Here is a 21,644-nt window from a genome sequence, read left to right on the forward strand (position 1 = left end):
GAGCAGTCATGATGCACCCATCAAAGACAAAAATGGCAGGCCACTGCTGACCAAAGAAGAGCAAGATGCAAGATGGGTCGAACACTTCAAGGAGACCCTCAACCAGCCGCCCCCTCGAGTGGACCTTCACGTTCGAGGACCCGCCCCAGAGAATGACATTGCGGTCAGGACCAATGCAAATCACATCAGCGGAGACTTTTGTGTCGATCAAGCTCCTGAAGAACAACAAAGCGCCAGGGCTGGACACGGTGTCAGCAGAAATGCAGAAGCACGGTGGACAGCGCCTCGTCGAGGAAGTGACAGATCTTCTAAACCTCTGCTGGCGCATGGCGGAGGTCCCCGAGGACTGGCAGAAAGGAGTGATCGTGAAATTCCCCAAGAAAGGCAACCTGGCAGACTGCAACAACTGGAGAGGAATTACCCTCCTCTCAGCCCCAGGCAAGGTGTTCAGCATCGTCCTTCTACGTCGGCTTCAGGGCGTGGTGGACGAAATGCTCAGAGAGGAGCAGGCAGGCTTCCGACGTGGCAGATCATGTGCGGAGCAGATCTTCGTCCTGTGAACCATCATCGAGCAAAGCCTGGAGTACCAACAGCGTACGGCATCCCCGACCAATTCGTCAAAGTATTCCGAAGCCTCTACAGCAACTCCAGCTGCTGCGTCTGAACAGAACAAGGAACAACGGAATTTTTCACCATCGAGACCAGTGTGCGACAGGGGTGCATCCTCTCCCCCTTCCTGTTCCTCTTAACAATCGACTTCGTACTTTGGAAGACAATGGGCGGTGTCGGATTTGGGATCCCACGGCGCGAGCCAAACCGACTCACAGATTTGGACTTCGCTGACGACAATGGTCTCCTCGGGGCTAGTACCAAGAGCATACAAGAGATGACGACAAGCCTCAATGGAGGAGCTTCTAAGGTTGGCCTTCGGATCAGCACTGACAAGACCAAGGTCATGCGGGTCGGATATGCAGCAGCAGGTCCTCCCATCACCATCGGGCAGTCACGAATCGAGGAGGTGCAAAAGTTCACCTATCTTGGCAGCACCATCACCAGCAACGGTGACGCGGACCACGACGTTGCATGCCGAATCGGGAAAGCAGGGGCCGTATTTCTGCAACTGAAGCTGATCTGGACAACCCAGACTATCTCCACCGCGATTAAGATCCGCCTCCTGAACACCATCGTCGTCCCGACGGCCATATACGCATGTGAAACGTGGAAGACAAACACCAAGATTGAGAGACGAATAAACGTGGTGCAACAGCGGTGGCTGCAACGAATCCTGCGAGTATCATACCGGGACCGCATTACCAATGAAGAAATTCATTGCCATGCAGCCACTTGCCCCCTCAACGATGTTGTGACCGAGCACCGCCTCAGATTTGCTGGACACGTCCTGAGGCAACAGCATCCACGCCTCCCTAAGATCGCCATCACATGGACGCCTGAGCGGGGCAAGAGGAAACAGGGCCGACCCCGAATTATGTGGTGCCGCACCTTCCCTCAAGATCTATGGGCCCTGGATATCGGCTGGGATGGGGCGGAAGCCGCGGCCAGCAATCGATCCCGATGGAGACAACTTGCCACCCAATGCGCCGAACGGCGCAGGAGGACCTAAGTCTAAGTAAGTCTTGGTTGATATGCCTCTGTAGTACTGTGGTGGTGGTTCCTCTTTTTAAGAAAGCAGACTGGAGTTTGTGGTCCAGCTTCAAGAAGCATCACACTTCTCAGCCTCCCTGGGAAGGTCTATCCCAGGGTACTGGAGAGGAGAGTCTTCCTGTAGTCAATCCTCAGATTCAGGAGAAACAATGCAGTTTTTGTCCTGGTTGTGGAACACTGGACCTGCTCTCCTCTTCAGGACATTGGAGCAGTTGTGGGAGTTTACCCAACCATTCCACATGTGTTTTGTGGAAAGGGCTTGGAAAGGGCTCTGACTGCATCCCTCGGGGTGTCCTGTGAAGGGTGCCTGGAAGTATGTGGTATTGGGCTTGTTGTTGTTATAGACTATTTGGTTGCTGTACAACTGCAGTGAAAGCTTGATTTGTGTGGTTGGCAGTTAATCGCAGTTGTTGCATTGTAGGGTGTCCCGGTGTTTCAGGATCTCATGTCTGGTTTTGTAGATGATTGGTTCTGTTGGCTGCATCGATCCATGTCCATCAGCTTGCGCTTGGGTGGTTTGTGGCTTAGTGTGAAGCAGCTGGGATAAGAATTAGTACCTCTAAGTCTGAGACCATGGCTTTCAGCTAAAAATAGACTGACTGCCCACTCTAGGTTAGGAATGAGTTTCTCCTCCAAGTGGAGCATTTTGAGGTCAAATGAAGGGATGGTGGAGTGGGAGATTAACAGACAGGTTGGTGAAGCCTCAGAGAGCGGTCCTGGCATCTCTGGTTAGATTGCTGCCAGCACTACCCACACCTGAATAGGTTTCAGAAAATGGATGGATGGATAGAATTTCAATCATGTACTTTGTCTTGATACCTACAAATTCTGTTTCAGACAGACTTACTTCCTCAATGGACAGAAAAAAGTCTATTAATACACTTTTTTGTCAGCATTATAGCTGACAAAAATAACTGATACTACCCATAGCATGTAGGCTTACCGTGCATATTGAATGTGTGAACAGACAGTGTGTTTGATTGACCCACAGACATAAAACTAACCTTATTGGTGGAGTCCTTGAAGCCACACTCTCCTTTATCGTACCACCACTTGTTTTTCATCTTGTCTAGGGTCCCTTGCTCATTCAGTTTCAATACGGCAAGGTTTACTGGCACTCTTCAATGGGAATAACATAAATAACATCATTATCAATGTTATCTTATGTTATTAATGAGGTAGCGGTTCTCAAACTCTGGTCTAGCCACCAAGACAGGTCCCTCATCTGCTACTACTGATTCATCATTAATGCCTTTCATTGCAGTGTTTGGCCACATTACTTTTAATTTAAAGATAATCTCATAATGGTTTAGTTTATTTTAGAAATCACCTTGAGGTGACTGTTGTTGTGATTTGGTACTATATAAATAAAATAGAATTGAATTAAATTTTGTATGCGACACCTATTAGCAAGGTTCATTGTCTGTTGAATGCCAAATATTAAATACTAAAATCTTTGTAGAGATTTCAACCTGCATAAACTCTGTGTAGACTGTAGACTAATCTTTTTTTAATTGGGCAAAGCTGTTTAAATAAAGCCCTGTGTTTGTCAGGGCCCCTCTGCTTGGCCCTGGAGACAGAGAATGAGATGTGCTCAGCGAAAAGGCTTTCTGCTTTTTCAGTAGCAGTACCCCTCCAGGCCAGAGCCATTAATAAATAGAGTTTGGACAGATAGCACAAACTCTTTATCGACAGCTCTACTCCTGCACTGTTGCTACCATCTGGTGTGAGGTCACCTGACCCTCATTCGTAAGTCTGCCCTGAACCTGACCTCAACCAAACGGGGCAACATATCAGCAGAAGAAGCAGTACAGACTACAATGCTACATGTTGTGGTCCCTTATTACATCTACTAAATCTAGAAGTTCTAGCGTATATTAAATGCACATGTTTTGCTTTGGTCTTGTATTTCTATAAAAGGCTATAGCTGGAACATTATTAACACTACTAGCTTTTGATGTCACATGCGGCATTGTAGCTGTGCTTCTTCTTTACACTTTTTACATTTAATAACCCAGTGTTACCTTTGTGTTTGTGTACTATAGTGTGCATGTATGTACTGTATATATATATGCATGTGCGCATGTGTGTGTGTGTGCATGTGTGTGTGTGTGTGTGTGTATTAACCTTGCTCTCCCCTCCTCCGCTGCCGCACTCTCCCTTGTCATACCACCACTTGTTTTTCAGTTTGTCCAGCAGCCCCTGCTCGTTCAACTTTAACACCGCCAGGTTCACCGCATTTCTACATGAACACAGTGGCTGTTAGCAGTTCAACTGTTGCCAGTGTCAGTCCTCCTGCTGATATGCATGTTAACAGCATGTAAATCATAATAATTGCCATAAACACAATAGAAATAAAAGGAAAGCTCTTTCCTCAGAACACTTACCTAGGAGTAACATTATCATATTTTAGTAGCTACACTCATGGAAATCAGAATGTTGTGTTATATGTCAAATTCCTATATGCCTTCATAAAATCACAGAAACAGAGTTTTGGTTGTCATACAGTTGTGGTCAGAAGTTTACACGCACTCATCATGGGCATGAATGTCATGATAATTGAATGATTTCTTTGAACTGTTCCAGAATGGAATGATTGTACAGCATGCATCTTTAATGACTTCAAAAAATAAGAACTAGGTGCTCAAGTTTGAATTAATTTTGAATTTTCTCTGATCTGCACAGGATCAAATGGTGTTGAAAGTTCTTTTAACTCGATAAGGACAAGGTCTATTAATTTCCCATTAATGATCACGATTGACTAAAATCTGTAGTTTCTCTTTACAGCATAAAAATTATTTGATTGACAGCACTCATTGGATTGACCAATACTCAGAGCAATGGAAAAATGAACATGAACAACCCAGGAACTACCAAGGCTCAGGTCTGCCATGAAGGGAAAACTGCTAGAACACCAACATCACTGTCCACAATGGAGTTTTACATCGCCATGATCCCAGAGGGCGTCAACCAACAAAAATGCTCTTGCTCCGAACTCGGCATATTCAAGTTTGACTGAAATTTGCAGCTGCCTTCTGGAGAAAAGTTTGATGGTCAGACGAGTCAAAGATTGAGTTATTTGGCCACAATGACAAGAAGTATGTGTGGAGAAGTGAATGTGAGACTTTCAAGCATGATGGTGGTACACTCATGCTCTGGGGCTGTGTTGGTGCCAATTCTTTTTTTTAAATTTTTTTAAGTTATTAAAGATGTATACTGTAGAAAAATTCCACCCTGGGAAAAGAACAGTTCAAAGAAATTATTAAAAGCATAAAAATACCATGGCATTCATGCCCATGATGAGTGTATGTAAACTGTAGCTGATACTAGGGGAGACAGCAAACCTTCTGGCAATGGCACATATTGATGTGCCATCCTGAGGGGTTTTGGGTTGTCTCATTGTTGCCCCTCTAGTGCACCTGTTGTTAGTTTATTTAAGACTAGAGCAGCTGAAGCTGATTATCAACCCCCTGTGCTACTTAACTGACCAGATCAATATCCTAGAAGTTTAACTGACTTGTTGCTATACTCTGATTAAAAGGTGTTTCTTTAATTTTTTGAGTAGTGTATAGTCCCCATAATTATATATATTCTTAATTTTTAATAAGAAAAACACTGTACAAAACATCAGTTGATCAGCTTATCATTGCCAGATGGTACTAGCTATGCTTTTATTTTTGCTCCTTTTACAAAAATTGAGTTATCCTAGCATACCTTACTGTGTAATTGTAGTAACTCGAAAGAGGAAAGGGCAAATTAAAATGTTTTAGGTTTAGGTAATGCACTTGTATCCTTGACTAATCTTGGAATAATCTGGTGATATTTGTCAAAAAAAGCAGGAGCAACAAAAGTGGTCAGATGATCACACAGACCATAAATTAGTCAAATCAAACAATACTTCAAGATTAAGCTGGCAAAGACAAAACTCTTCTAGGTGTGTCTTCTCACTTAGCAGTGAGCAACACTCCTGGGCAGTCATTTTGGGATAAGAAGCCCAGTTGCCCTTTTAAATGAATGGCAGTCATAAATGTAATGTCACTGGATAGAGTCACCAGTTAAATCTGAAAAATACATAAATTCAAATTAAAGAATCAGTGAATGAATAACTAAATAAATGCATTACTGTGCAAAAGTCTTGAGCCTCCCCTCATCTTTACATTTTTCTAGGAAAATGGGAAATAGGTGTAGCGAATTATTAAATGTGTACATACATACATGGAAATACAACATAGAAGGCAAAAACAGAGTTTGTACCATTATAACAAGCTTGAAAGCTTGTAACCACCTTTATTTTTTTAACACATCCTGAAATCTCTTCTGGATGTGTTCTTCTCTTTTTGTAATTTATTTAAGCAGTCTACAGGAATAGTTCTCCAGGCTTTTTGAAGGACATTCCTAAGTTCTTCTTTGAATGTTCCTGCCTTTTGTTCCATTCTCTGTCAGGATGACCCCACACTGCTCCAGTAATGTTGAGGCCCAAGCCCTGGGGAGTTCAATTCATCATTGGTAATGTTCCACTGTGTGTTTTTCTATCCAGGTATGCTTTTACTGCACTGGCAGTATGTTTGGCTATGCTGAAAAATGAAACTGTTGCTAATCAGATGTTTTCCAGATGATACTGCATGGTGGCCAAATGAGGCCAAAATGTGATGGTACATTTCTGTGTTCATAATTCCATCAATTTTGACAAGATCTCCAACACCACTGGCTGAAATGCAGCCTCAAACAATGGCAGGATCTCTATCATACATTACGGATGGTTGTAGATAATCACTGTTGGGTGATTTTTTTTGGGTCACCCAACAGTGGGTCAAATCATCAGGAGATACCCATCTCCTGATGATTTGAACCCAAAATTTCAAATCCGGATTCATCACTTCATCATATCTGTTGCCACTGACTTTTCAGTCCAGTCCTTGTGTAATTTGACATACTTCAGTCTTTACTCCCTGTTCCCCCCTTTTTAAGAATGGCTTTCTTGACAACCACCCTACCACTGGGACCATTTCTGATGAGGCTGATGAGGCTGATGAGGCTGATGTGGCGATCAGTAGACTGATCAACTCAAGGTCCAGATGCATCTCTCAGTTTCTTTGCTGGATGTTTTCCCCCCATTTCTTAAGGACATGTTCAGACACCCAACAGATGCTGTTAATCTGCAATAGATAGTTTCTTAGGCCAGCAACTTGTTCTTTTGTCATCCACTTATCCACTTTCCTCAACTTTTTAAATGACACACTGTTTCACAAGTTTTAGGCCATTAGTTTTTTGAGAATCACCTTGTTGGTGCAAAAATACAATTTTATTCCTATTAAACTGTGTAATTGCTGGTAATTTTTGTAGATTCAATTAAAGAAATGTGAACATATTGTGTGTTTATGCTCCAGGCTGCTAGTAACAAAGTGCCTAAAGATGCAATTTAAAATTGGTTCTTTGCGAAGTTGTGTGTTATGTATAGACACAACATTGGTTCATCCCATGCATTAGGTGCCTCAAATGACTAATAGGTCAGAGTTAAGTGGCTCAACAAAACAAAAAACCAAACCAAAACTAAAGATTCTACTGAAAGAGAGTGAAAAAGTAGCCAATGTCCAATGAAAAACTTTAGAAAGTCCATCAGAAAGCCAAGAGAACTATTGCTCAAAACAACCTTTAAAAAACATACAAGAAAGTCTGGTTCACTGAAAGCAAAATATAAAGCAATGAGTTATGAATCAAGACCTTTGCACAGTAGTGTACATACATACACAAATGCATAAAACATTTTAAAAGCCCAAACAAAGCCCAAATAGCATTTTATTAGCATTTCATGAAAAATATTAGCTCATTTTGAATTTGATGGCAACAACATATCTAAAAAAAGTGGCATGGGGTCAACAAAGGGCTTGAAAAGTGGTACTAAATGAAACAGCTAATATTTTGCAACTAATTAGAATAATTAGCAGCCAGTCAGAAACACGAGAGGGAAGGCCTCATGTCATTTGACTGAGTTGTTGAACCTTCAAATTTTATTTATTGAGTTAGTCTATTGTGATTCCTGGTTTGTCTAATAGTCATATTTGTTTCATGTATTTTAGAGTATTTGGCTAAGCTCTCCTAGTTGCTTCAGTTTAATTCCTACCTCAGTGTTCCAGTGTCTGATCTCCTGAATTAAGCTTTTGTGTCTGTTTAATTTTGCACTTCCTGCTTTATTTTGTGAGTTTGTTGTTACTTATGCTTTGTTTTTAATTTTACTTCCTGTGTCTCATCTTCTGTGATTTGGTTCAGCCATGTCTTGTTCTCCCCAGCTGTCGCCATGTCCCCTAATTGTCTTTCTGTGTGTTTATGTGGTCACTGTCTTCTCTTGCTCTTTGTCAGTGCATCTGTTTGTGTTTTCGTACCTTTCTGACTTCCCCAATGTTTCCTAATGTGTTTTCTAAGACTTAGGTTTCCCTTTTGAGCTTTATGTTTCTACTTTGTACTTTAATCACTAGTCTAATAAAGAGCTCGCTTTTTGTTAAACCCTGGATGCCTCAATGCGTCTGCATTTGGGCCCTGCTCACTCCATTGAGTCTGCATATTCTGTAGACCTTAACACCTTGCACATTTCAACAACACAATGCTAAACCATATATTGGATCTTTTTAAACAGCATGGTTCTGTAGTAGAAGAGTCTGAGTGATAAACTGGCCTTCTTGCAGTCCCGAACTTTTATCAACATTTGGTGCATTATGACAATACAACAAAGAAGACATAGGACTGCTAGACTCCTCTATCAGATAAGAATGGGACAACATTCCCAAAGATCCAGCAGCTGCTCTCCTCAGTTCCCAGATGTCCACGGACTGCTGTTAAAAGGAGACGGGATGCTACACAGTGGTGAACACGGCCCTGTCACAACTTTTTTTGAGATGTGTTGCTGCCATCACACTTATAATGCGCTCACATTTTTCTAAAAATTTTAAATTCTTTCAGCTTAATTATTTGTTTTCTATGTCAAATTGTGAATAAAATATGGATATAAGTTTTGGAAATCATCACATTCTGTTTTTATTTACATTTTACACAACATCCCAACTTATTTGGAAATGGTGTTGTACTATGCATGTGCAAGATTTAAATGAGATAAACTTACATCAAGGAGTTGTAACTGCTTCTTTCATCAGTGCAACAACACAATTGGCTTGATATTTCAGCTGATATGAAGAGAATATTTGCTTTGGGAGAGTAGGGGATTTTCATGTAATTGCCCTCTTGGTGTTACAGAATTTTTCCATAGAGTTCCACTCTTGAAGTGGTTTATGTCTCCCTGATCAGGGGTTGGCCTGTAAATTGAGATGTTTAGAACAGATTGTTTGGGTAATAATCTTATCACTCAACTATGTTTTCTCTAACAAAAGCATTTGGTAAGTCTAGATGTTTGTTTAATATCTGTGTGATCATCTGACTGCTCTTGTATGTCCCTGTAGCAAATATGAGTATTAGAAGTCAACCAGTGGACTGAAAGTCTGCATTGAAGTGCAGAGCAGAATTTAACAATTTGGGATTAGTTTGTGTTAGGTTGAAATAAGGGGAAAGAAATTAATCAGGACTCACGCCAAAGATCATATGTAAAGAAGCATCCATTAACATTATTGCATGCTCAGGTTATACTTCAGTTCTTGAGATCTCTACCATGGACTTCTATCTCACAGAAATTTGTAATAATTTTAATGATTTTCCTAAAACTTTCAAATTTTTAGATTAGGCAGCTTGTAAAGTAAACTGAACACTAAAGTAATTAGAGTATCCCTGATACTTCAGTGTTTGCTTAAGCACTTTCTAAAAACAGCTTTAATTCCATAAACTGCTATCCAATCCCAGCCATTCATCGAAATTGGAATAACTCATTCATACTGTATTATCACAGTCATCACACTTTTTTGAGATCTACATCTACATTTTTGTAAACACTGTGACTCTGAACTTGGTAACATACACCCCTGAAATCGCTTCCAGGATGATTCTAGCAGCTGGCAATGATTAGGTCATGGTTTTCACATTTTTTGCAACACTCAGAATTATGAAAAATTATGTAAAAAAAATGTATGATTAAATCAGGAGTAACTGGAGCTCTTCGTTAAGAAAAGCAAAGGGAGAGGATGTGTAATTTGTAGAGGCAGATGTCAAGGACTAGGAGTAAATACATCATCTTAGAATAAGCCCCCTTTGGGTTTTAATTCTAAATTAGCTATCTATCAAACAGTGATATTGTAAATTATGGATAAGGATAGCCATAATACCAATAATACTTTACGGGTATTATGGCACACCTTCGAATGATATGAAATATATTTAGAATGGCAGACAAGTTATTTAAAATAGGTAAATCTGATTCTAAGCAGGTTGAGTATTCCAGCTGTGGGTAGTGGAGCTTCCACACATCATAAATTGCATTAGGTTTGTTTGACTAAAATTATAATATACTTTTATTATACTTTTATTATACATAACCAGACCAGGAGCTGACTGCACAACACATTATCACATGTGATACTGATGCATACTGATGCTTGGTGGTTTTGACACCCACGCACCCCCCCCACCCCCTTTTTTTTTTAAATCATATTTTAATTCAAGGGTACCTCCCAGTGCCATTTTTCATTAATTTCCAGCAACTGGAATTGCACAGGCTTGTTCAGTTTTGCTGGTCCCAAGCCCAAATTTATGCTGTATACCCATCCTGATGCAAAATCATCGCCAATTCAAAAAATCCACATCAGTCGAAGCTCGGGTTGCAAACAACCACCACCCACACTGTTAATAAAGAGGGTACTGGTGGAAACTATGAAGCAACAGACAAGTGGTGGAAAGAATGTCCATAGGCAGCTGATAAAGAAGGGATATGAAGGCGAGAGTCTGAACTGTGAATATTGCCCCCATGAGTAGTAAATTGAGAAGACAGTCTGATATTATACAGTGAAGGAATCTACACATTTCTGCACATTTGGTTCAAACGCTGAAAGAGTAATCAGGTAATTGCAAGGTGGGTTGTTTGAACCCTGGCTTTTTCAGTCAGCATATCAAAGTGTCTGATGTCAAGATACTGAACCAGTAAACACTAATTCAAATTTATCTCAAATAATCAATCAAACTGCCAGCGCTAATGTAAGGCTACAACTATAGTTTATCTTTTGTCCTAATGGAAGTGAAAGCATTATTGCAAATAGTCATTGTTTTAGGGATTGATTTAGGATCTTGTTGCATGTTACAGGAAACCACCTTAAAGGAACCTACTTTAAGAATTATTTTTTATGGGAAATGAACAAATTATTGCACAGTCTCACAGACCACAACACTATTTCTGTGATCACTTTTGTTGTGAATGATATAGTTACTAGTTTGTATAAAAAATCTGACACAGTTGATCATTCATCAGAATTTGAGTGAAAGAAATATTGTTTCAGCTCAAGGCCTTGTATATGGTTCAGAGATTAGCTGTGTGAACAGCAGCAGTCACTGAACTTAGGGACTACTCGCTTAGTTTTGACCAGTAGTTGACAGTGTTTATTAAATTGTATTGTCCATTTATATGTGGATGATAAACTATTATCCCCTCTGTGAATCATCATCTTATTGTGGTGGAGTGGTTTTTGTGTCCCAGTGATGCCAGGGGCTATGCTGCCAGAAGCTTTGCCCCTGGTAGGGTCTCCCCTGGAAAACTAATCCTGGGTGAGGGGCTATAAAAAGAACGATGCCAATGACCTCTGTGAAAAAATGAAAAAAAAAAAAAAAAATCACAGGACCAGTTTACCTTGCCTAGGACAGGAGGGGAAAGCAGGGAGAGCACCTGGTGCCTGGGTCTTAGCCCATGGGGCCTGGCTGGGTGCTGCCCAAAAAGGTGACATAGGCCCAACCTTCTGTGGGCTCACCACCTGCAGGTGGTATGTGAGGTTGAGAGATACTGGCTAGATTTAGTCAGGGTCACCTCAATGCATGCCTTGTGTACTGGAACCAGTTTTCTGGAGAGGGGCTGGAGTCTGTGCCAATCTAGAGTTCCCCTTGGTGAGAGGCAGGAGGCATTGGTTGGCACTCTTGTATTCTCCCAACTTGCTGCCTTTACATTGGGATTTCTCCCGGTGGATGAGAGGGCTGTTTCCCTGGGGTTTCCCTGGGTTTTGGTTGGGGAACAGGTCTTGACTGTAGTTTGCACTCATGCACTGAGCAACAATTTAGAGTAATCAGCCTTCTTGGAGTAGCTGGGTGGGATGCTGGAGGGTTCCTCACCTAGTGACTGCATTGTCCAACTGGAAGACTTCAGTGCTCACATAGGCTTTGACAGCAAGACCTGGAGGGGCATGACTGGGAGAAACGGCTTGTCCAGTCTGAACCTGTGTGGTGTTCTGTTATTGGACTTCTGTGCTAACCACAGGCTATCCTATTATGTTTGAACATAAAGGCGTACATAAGTGCATGTGACAGCAGGACATGCTAAGTCTCAGCTCGATGACCAATTTTCAGATCATCATCTACGGCTGTATGTTTTGGACATTCAGGTGAAGAGAGGAACTGATCTTTCAACTGATCATCACATGGTGGTGACTTGGATCAGGTGGCAGGGGAGGATGCTGGACAGGCCTGGCACACTCAAACGTATGGTGAAGGTGTGTTGGGTGCCCCACTTCATGAGATCTTAAATTCCCAGTTTCTGGAGAACTTCTATAGCATTCTGAAAGAGGCTGAGGTCACTGAGTCTGAACGGACCATGTTTTGCACCTCCATTTTTGAGGGGGCTGCACAAGAGCTGCAGCTCCAAGGTGGTTGGTGCCTGTTGTGGTGGTAAGCCCTGAACCAGGTGGTGGACCCCAGAGGTGAAGGGAACCATCAAGCTGAAGGAGTCCTATAAGGCTTGTTAAGCTGATGGGTATGGGAAGGCCAAGTGGAGTGCAACTCTGGCAGTAGCTGAAGCAAAAACTTGGGAAGCCTCCCTGGGAAGGTCTGTGCTAGGGTACCTTGGATTCAGGAGGAAGATTACAGCTTTTGCCCTGGTCGTGAAACACTGGACCAGCTCTTTATCCTCTCAAGGATATCTGTGTATGTGTGCACAACCATTCTAACTTGGAGAAGGCATTCGCGTAGCTTGGGGTATCATGTGGAAGGTGCTTTGGGAGTATGGCTGGCTGCTATGAGCCATTTGGTCTCTGTACAACTGCAGCAGGAGCCTGGTCTGCATTGCAGGCAATAAGTTGGACTCTTTCCCAGTAGGTATTGGCCTCGATTGGTGCCCTTTGTCATTGATTCTCTTCATGATTTTAATGGACAGAATTTCTAGGTGGAGCCATTGGCTAAAGGTTTCCACTTTGGACAGCTTTACCAAAGCCAAGACCAAACAGTCACAACAGTCTTTTGTTGTCATTTGGCAATACACATAAAATTGAATTGATGGCCTCAGAATCTTGTCTCTGTTTTTTGCAGATACAGTAATCCCTCGCTACTTCGTGGTTTCGCTTTTCATGGACTCGCTGTTTCGCGGGTTTTCAAACAATATTAGTGTAAAATACTTAATGCGGTAAAGTATTAAAATAAATATAGCGTCCCTACTTCGTGGATTTTCACTTATCCGGGTGGTCCTGGAACGTAACACCCGCGATAAGTGAGGGATTACTGTAATATGGTCCTGTTAGCTTCATGAGGTGCTGGCTCTAGCTTGCACTGAAGCGGTTTGCAGCTGAGTGTGAAGTGGTGGGAATGAAAATTAACACCTCCAAATTCAAAATGTTTGGTCGTTAACTGAAGTTAAGTCATTCAGGATGGCCTTAAAATAGAGCTGTTCCTCCATATCGAAAGGAACCAGTTGAGGTGGTTCAGGAATCTGACTAGGTCACCTCCTGGGTGTCGCTTGGGTGAGGTGTTGTGGGCATGTCCTATCAGGAGGAGGTTTGTATTGCACCTAACTAGGCAGTTGAAACCTATAACATTTATTTAGTGTACTTAATTATTTTAAACTTGTAATGCTTAAAAAAAAAAATTCAGCCTTCACTTTTGTAATGTGTAGATTAGAGTATCTTGCAACCAACCCACTTGGTGGTTCAATGGACCTTGATTGGTTTCTTCTCACCTTACCAGATTTTGGGACTTAAGAACTGATGTCTTAAAAATAAAAAAGAGATAATACAGCAGCAAGAACAGTTTCTGTAAAAAGTGATTCTGTTGGCAGTTTAAAAAGATGAACGAATGTGTGTGATATGTTGCTCCCTAGTAAAATAACTTAAAAAAATATCATGAAGCATGTAGTGATTAATGGAAACAATTGTTTTCAACATTTTTAAAATATTTTGTTTATTATGCGATCGAAAATGTTACTTATAACCAGGCCTGGGCTCAGTTCATCTTAGATTTTACTGATTAAAGGCAAAAAATAATATCAGCTTATTTGTTAGTATTTTCATTGATTTCTTTTTTGAATATGATGCTTTTCATATCTCAATGCACTTGATTTTCTTTCTGAACTGAGCCCATCACTGACTTACCACTGGTAATCTGCAATAATGGCAAAAGTGAAAGAAAAATGAATAAGCCCATGCTAGGAGCAGAGACATACATGGAATACAAGTAATTCAGTATTTAGCTCCAGTACTTAGAAATGAAAAACATGTCTCTGGTTCTACCATGATGTATACCATAACAACTGTCATAATATAACTTTAAAGCTCCATTAAGCAATTCTTGGGATTAATTTAAAAAAAAAAAAGAAAAAAGAAAGGTGCTGACCCTAACATTCAACACCAAGGTCTTTGCCTTTCTAAATTCATTGTTTAGATTAACAGGTCCAACAGGTTGAATCCTAGCTCTCAGACATAGTTTAAAAGTGTATCTTTATATAGGGATTACTTTGTTCTAATTAGCCAACATCTACACAAACAATAGTGCAGTTTTCCTTAAATCTGCTGTTTCTGAGCATAGGTGACTGTCCTGGGCACTGGACTACAAAGCAAAAAAGCTCAACATATCTGGAATTTCTTATTCTTATCTGGCTTCACTTACACTGGCAATCCTCCTAAGCTGTTGTGTGAAGATCAATAGTCAACTTACGTTTTTCCAATCTAGCTAATGTATGAGCATGCTCACATGAAATGGACTGGACTGGTACTTATATAGTGCTTTTCTACTCAATTTTGTGGTGTTTGTAAGTACACTTGGCACCAGGACACCCTTGATCCCAGGTTGATTTGTAATTGTATAATTAGACCCATTGTTGTGTCTTGGGGATTTGGGTAAAAAGAGGAGCAGAGGTGTCAACTAATCACCCCTTGGTGGTGAATGGATTAGGTGGCGGGCGAGGATGCTGGACAAACCTGGTGTGCCCACGGATATTGTGACGGCGAGATATTCAGTCTTAACAATATTTCAAGGGAGGCTGTGGGAACTGAGTCTGAATGGACCATGTTCTGCATATCCATTGCTGAGGCAGCGATATGGGGCTGTGGCCATAAGGTAGTTGGTGCTTGTGATGGCAATCTTGAACCAAATGGTGGACACCAGAATGAGGTAGCTGTCAAGCTGAAGAAAGACTGCTATTGAGCTTGGCTGGATTGTCAGACTCTGGAGGTGGACACCAAGCAGAGTGCAGCTCTGGCAGTAGCTGAAGCTGAAGCAAAAACGTCTTGTCTTGAGGGAATTCTGATAAACTGTCAGGTGACTTGGGAAGAGAAATCAGTTTTCTCCATATGGTGGGAATGGATCTGATGAACTGAGAATATAGTGAGGCAGTGGAAGGAATACTTCAAACCTACTGAACCTTTCATACAAGAAGCAAGGACTCAGGATGAAGTGGATGACTCGCCCATCACTGGGGTAGAGGTCACTGAGATTGTTAAAAAACTTCCTGGTGGTCCCTTGGTGTAGAAGCTGCAGTAATGTGGATATTGTAATGATCACTTTTTTGTTAAGTGAGAGTGAAGCATGAAAGTGAAGCTGTTTATTTACTAGTCAATTTGCATTCCTACCCTCACCTATGGCCATGTGCTCTGCATAGTAATCAGAAGAATGAGACTGTGGATACAAGTAGAGAAATTGAGCTTCTTCAAAAGGGTGTATGGGCTCTCCATAGGATGAGGATGAGGAGCTTGGTAAATCAGGAGGGGCTCAGAATAGACCTTCTACTCATCCACACTGAAAGAAAGCTGAGGTGGGCCAGGAAACTCACTAGACTGCTTCCTGTGTAACTCCTAGGTGAGGTGTTTAGGATATGTCTAACTGGGAGGAAGCCCCAGACCATATTCAGGAAATGCTGTAAAAATTATGCCAGCAGGATTGGGAACAACTTAGTGTCCCCCCAGAAGGGTTGGAGAAGGTGGCTGGGGGGGCGGAGGTCTGGATTCAGGCAAGTGGCAGAAAATGGATTGCTGGATACATGGAGATCAAACTATGCTTTGAAAACACATCAGATCTCAATAGGAAAAAAAAAAGATCAATATAAATATCCAGCATATGGACTGTTTAATGTGTTAGAAATGAAAGGACATCGTTTGATGGACATTCAAATTATCAACCTACAGAGGGCTGAATTCAATTCAAAATAAAAGTGAAAAAAGAGTGGGGCAGGCTAATCCATTTTAATGAAATTTAGTTGCAGCAATCCAAAATGGCACTCAGTAGTTTATATGGCCCCCACATGCTTGTATGCATGCCTAATAACGTTGTGGCTGCTAATGAGATGACGTGTGGTGCATTGGGGAAATCTCCTCCCAGATCTGGATCAGGGCATCACTGAGGTCCTGGACAGTCTGAGGTGGAACCTGTTAGTGTTGGATGGACCAAAACATAACGTCCCAGAGGTGTTCTAATGGATTTAGGTCAGGCAAGCGTGGGGGCCAGTCAATGGTATCAGTTCCGTCATCCTCCAGGAACTGCCCGCATACTCTCACCACATGAGACTGGTCATGCACGAGGAAGAACCCAGGACCCACTGCATCAGGGTGCTGTTGTCTAGCTTGTAGAGGACTGTGCATCCCTCCATGGATATGCCTCCCCTGACCATCACTGACTGGTCATGCTGAACAATGTTACAGGCAGCTTGATGTTCTCCTAGGTTTCTCCATACCCTTTCACATCTGTCACATGTGCTCAGGGTAAATCTGCTCATCTGTGAAAAGCACAGGGTACCAGCGGTGGACCTGCCAATTCTGGTATTCTATGGCAAATGCCAATTGGGCTCCACTGTACCAGCCACTGAGCACAGGGCCCACTAGAGGATGCCTTGTTTGGTCAGAGACACTCACAACAGTGGCCTGCTGAAGGTCATTTTGTAGCTCTGGCAGTGCTCATCCTGTTCCTCCTTGCACACAAGTTATCTCAGTGTAAAATAAGAAAGAAAGCTTTCCAAAGAAAGCTATGTAAACATGCTGAAAACTGTTATTGAATAGCCATGATCTGCATATTAAAAATGCATTAAAAAAATCATTTTGTAGTAGAAATAACCGTATAGGCTTAGGAACATCACTGAAATTCATATTTAGTCCAACACAGTCTTCATCATTGCATTCATAAATGCAGGGAAAGGGAAAACATTTTGCTTTCGATCACTTGAGTGTTGCTAGATGAAAATTGTGATTTAACAGAGGTAAAGGCAATTATTGCAACACTGAAGTGTTTGTGAATCGAGGAGACCAGTTACTGTAGTATTAAAAGCAAAATGTTTTCCCATTCCTTCTTGGTATAAGATTTCAGCTACTGAATAGCTGAAATCTTATACCAAAGAAATTAGAAAGAAATAAAAGTAACTAAACCTTATTCTCTCTGCTTAGTTAGTTAGATAGTAAATGGTCTGATACTGTGTCCAAACTTTTGACTGGTACTGTACAGTGCTTTTCTACTCTATTTGAACACTCAAAGCACTAGAGTTAGTAAGTCCTCGTTGTCCCTTGAGGGGCATAAGGCATTGACAAAATGCCTCCATCTGTCCCTGTCCTGGCCTATGTGTAGGGGCTGTCCCCATGTCAGATCCACTGTAGTTCACTGCCGTGTTGTTTTGCGTTTTCCAGTTGGTGTCCCTCTTAGAGCGGTCTTTGGTCTGAGGACATGCCCACCTTCCCCACGTAAAGAGAGTGATTCCAAGTGCAGTTGAACTGTTAGGCATCACACTTAATCATTCATAAGCTTTAATGGTCAATATGCCGATAAAGCTAGAGTATATAGTACTCATCATGAATTAGCACTCCTTTTTGGTGTTTAAACATCGATTAATGGAGCTTTAACAGCTAATTTAGCAAATTACTGTGACTTCCACAATTTTTAAAAACATTTTGCACATGGAAGTCAACTTTCAGAGCTGACTGAAAGTCAGCACAAAGGAACAGACGAAAGAGAGAAGGCAGGGCACAGAAAACTATCCTATACGTACTATAAACTATAAAGCCATCTGCAGTGTGTTAAACAGAAACAGAAATAAGAAAAATGCTCAGTGACAAGCATGCAGCTTAGCACATACAAACACAACTGAAAAAACCGTCAAACATCACAGAAAATCCTAAACACCCTCTGCACCAGACAGGCAGCGGAGCACTTTCTGACAGACTGGTTCAGCACCGCTGCCACAAAGACAGATACAGGAACACTTTCATACCTCACACAATAACTGTCAACAACACAGCCTTTTGTGTAGCAGATATTATCTGTTCTCTCAAGTTTCTCAAGTTAACAGTTTATTTCAACCCTGTTTTCTTACAATACTTAACACATACTGACACCTTGGCTCTCTTCCACAGCATGTCTTTTGTCCTGTCTCTCTCCCCTCAGCTCCAACCGGTTGTGGTTGATGACCCCCCCTCCCTGAGCCTGGTTCTGATGGAGGTTTCTTCCTGTTAAAAGGGAGTTTTTCCTTCCCACTGTCACCAAGTGCTGCTCATAGGAGGTCGTTTTGACTGTTGGGTTTTCTCTGTATTATTGTAGGGTCTTTACCTTACAATATAAAGCCCCAATGAGTCAACTGTTATTGTGATTTGACACTATATAAATAAAACATTTTCAATTCAGCCTTTTCTTTGTTGGTTTTGAACTATTTTTCTTGTTACATATTATGCTCATTAAAATTTTTATTAAAAATATACTTATATGACTTGCATTTATTGTTATTTGAGATTAGTTTGTACTTTATGAAAACTTTTTTGTCATATATATTTTGCGGTATACAGCATTCTACTTATTTAAGCTACTTGTTATATATTTGCTGTGTTAATTTTTTAAACTAGTAACACACAAGAGTTTCTCAGGTCTGGGATAAATGAAATATTTTTATTGCATTTATGTTATTATCTGGGCCATTGGTAAGAATGATAAAAGGATAAAAAAATATGGTGCAGGTTCAAAGTAGATGGACAGCGTCACCTTTTTCACTGGGTCAATGATGATACATGACAAAGTGATGATCTTGAGAGAGTGCTGTATATTGTGTGAATACTGTATGTGACTTTTTTGATATACAACTCTCAAAACCTTTACAATTCAACGATATCGTAAATATGTAAAACCAAAATGGAGTTTCCCTTAGTTGGTTACTCATACAGCATCTCCAGGGGCGTATACAACGCATATGCTGTTTATTAAGAATGCTACCCAAGCATGGACATACAGTAATCTATTTAGCTATTTGTGTTATTGTTAGGTGCCATTGTTGGCTTAAACACTGATAGCCTTCAGCTTTTCAAAACAAGGGATTTTACTTAAATGTGTTGAAATGTGATGTACAGTACAAGCAATCAGCTATCATATCTGAGACAACTGCAGGTTAAAAGTTTGAGTTTTACAATCATGACAATGGTTTTATGTGCTGTGAGAATATCTATAACTAGTTACCTCAAGGTAAAAATCTGAGCTACTAGTGTAGCAGTTCTTAATAAAGGGCCAATATGTTGATCCCAGAGGTCTAACTAAACTGCTGAATGTGAATTTGTTAATAATTTATTCAAGAAATCTATAAATGGAATAATTTAAGATTTAAAATTTATGTTGTATTTGCTGTAGCAGTCATTTAAACTGCAACTGAAGGCATTCTTTTATTTGTTTTATTTGTTTGATTCTTTTAAATGTGCGTAATACAAAAAAGAGAGAAAAACTTCCTGCACTTGCTTTCACATTTAAACTGAATTAAATAATTAATACTATATATCTGAATTTCTGCAGCAATACAAATAAATTCTAGACAAACCAAGTACACACGCACACACACACACACACAAACACACACGCACACACACACACACACACACACACACACACACACAGACACACACACAAACACACACACACACACAAGGACACACATAGGCGTACACACACACAGACACACGCACAGATGCATACACCCACATGGACACACACCACTGCCACGTGCTGCGTTCCATTTATCTCATAAGTCAGATGCTGGAACTGGGAATGGCATCACTCCCGAGTTGAGCGTGTTTCAGTAGTAAAGTAGAAAAGGAAGGAAAAACAGGAACAAGGTGCTGTAGAGCCATTTGTAGCAATGCTGCGCAGTGTGGCACTTAGAAACATCACTGCAGCAGGTTCACAGAGCCTGGTCAATGTTCTGTGTATGGCTTATTTATGGAGTCACAAATGCACAACAGAGGCAGCTCAGGTTACAAGTTTTACAAATGTTGACATTCACTGCCACCATCTTGGATTGTTAAGTTAAAGTTGGTGGGTTGCTCCAACTTTCCAAGTTGGAAGTCCCACTTGAGGGGGGCATTTTGTTCTGGGAACCTGGAAATTCCAACTTCTGACTTTAAATGGAATGCACCATTAGGTAATTAACAATCCCTTGATCCAGGTCTTAAAGAGTTAGGTCATAAATGCAGAAAAGCCTGCAGCCAAATAGAATATGTAATAAAAAACAAACAAACAAACAAACAGAAACAGAACATGACGACACTTGTATTAGAAATGCATAAAGCATAGGTTTGCTTAGAATGTTTTACACTAATCATTGTGTCATCACATTCTTCTCATGGACAAAAGCAGACTACACAATACTAACTATACCCCAAACACAAGAATTCCTAAGGTGCTCTTTAAGACCCGGACCCAAACTCAAACAGACCCTCTCCCCCATTTGTCATAGAAACCACCACTAGCCATTGGTCAGAGGTGGTAACCATGGTAAAAAATACAAACCACTGAGATGGTGTCATCAGGGTAGGTGGATTATTATAACAACGAGTAAACCGCCATGTCCCATTCATCACACTCGCATACTGCGACACCCAGCTGGCACTAAGCCTTGGGACAAGACTACATGCTCTTCATGGTGGGTTATTTTACTACTCAGAGCTGTGCATGGACACAGCAACAGCTCAAACACTGGCCAATCACCACCTGACTACAAGCAGGTGGTCAGCCAGTGTAGTCTTATTATTATTGTGGCTTCAGGGTCCTGAATTTTGTAAAAACATGATTTGCTCTTTCAGTTTCAGATGCAGACATATAAGAACAGTGTGAACTGGGAGAGGGACGGTATGCTAGGCAGCAGGTTAGTAGTGTGAATGGTACATGGCAGTGCAGGTTGGCCAGCATTGTTATACTGATCCACCCACCTTAATGGGGATCCTTTGGGTGTGGCGATGCCATAGCCTTTGGAGTCCAGGTTTCCTCCAACTTTCATGGTGTCACAGGGTTTCCGCTGCTCAATGTACTCATTCATGGTGGACTCCAGCAGGTAAGCGTACTTTCCCTTGGATTTCCTGACACGCTGAACACCCTCTGATGTCTTCTTGACAAAAACGGAAGGTTCTGCTGATTTCATGTACTGCCACATCTTGTCAAACAAGGCGATTTTAGAACGCTAAAAAAAGAGAGACAGACACAGATAATATTCTACAACATAGTTTGCCCGACTTACCTTCGGGTAACCAAAAACCTGTAAAAATGGCTTGCTAGTTCATGCGTACTTTGGGTTAGGTGTTTTTCCAGTCGTGTTACTTCCCATTTTATTTTGGTATTTCTTTGCCTCTTGTGCTCTATATTTA

General features: G+C 41.2%; 1 protein-coding gene across 2 annotated transcripts in view; it reads right to left on the bottom strand.

The window, feature by feature from the left end:
* Positions 1-21,644, bottom strand: part of LOC115776742 (glutamate receptor 2-like) — an 86,248-nt gene that overhangs the window by 18,608 nt on the left and 45,996 nt on the right. For both annotated transcript variants that reach the window (XM_030724506.1, XM_030724505.1), the window contains exons 16-17: positions 21,213-21,460; positions 3,790-3,904 (exon numbers count right to left, since the gene is read on the bottom strand). In XM_030724506.1, coding sequence (XP_030580366.1) covers positions 3,790-3,904; positions 21,213-21,460 — 363 coding nt within the window. The remainder of the gene's footprint in view (positions 1-3,789; positions 3,905-21,212; positions 21,461-21,644) is intronic.

The sequence above is a fragment of the Archocentrus centrarchus genome, unplaced genomic scaffold (genome assembly GCF_007364275.1).
Source record: "Archocentrus centrarchus isolate MPI-CPG fArcCen1 unplaced genomic scaffold, fArcCen1 scaffold_37_ctg1, whole genome shotgun sequence".
Lineage (NCBI taxonomy): Eukaryota > Metazoa > Chordata > Actinopteri > Cichliformes > Cichlidae > Archocentrus > Archocentrus centrarchus.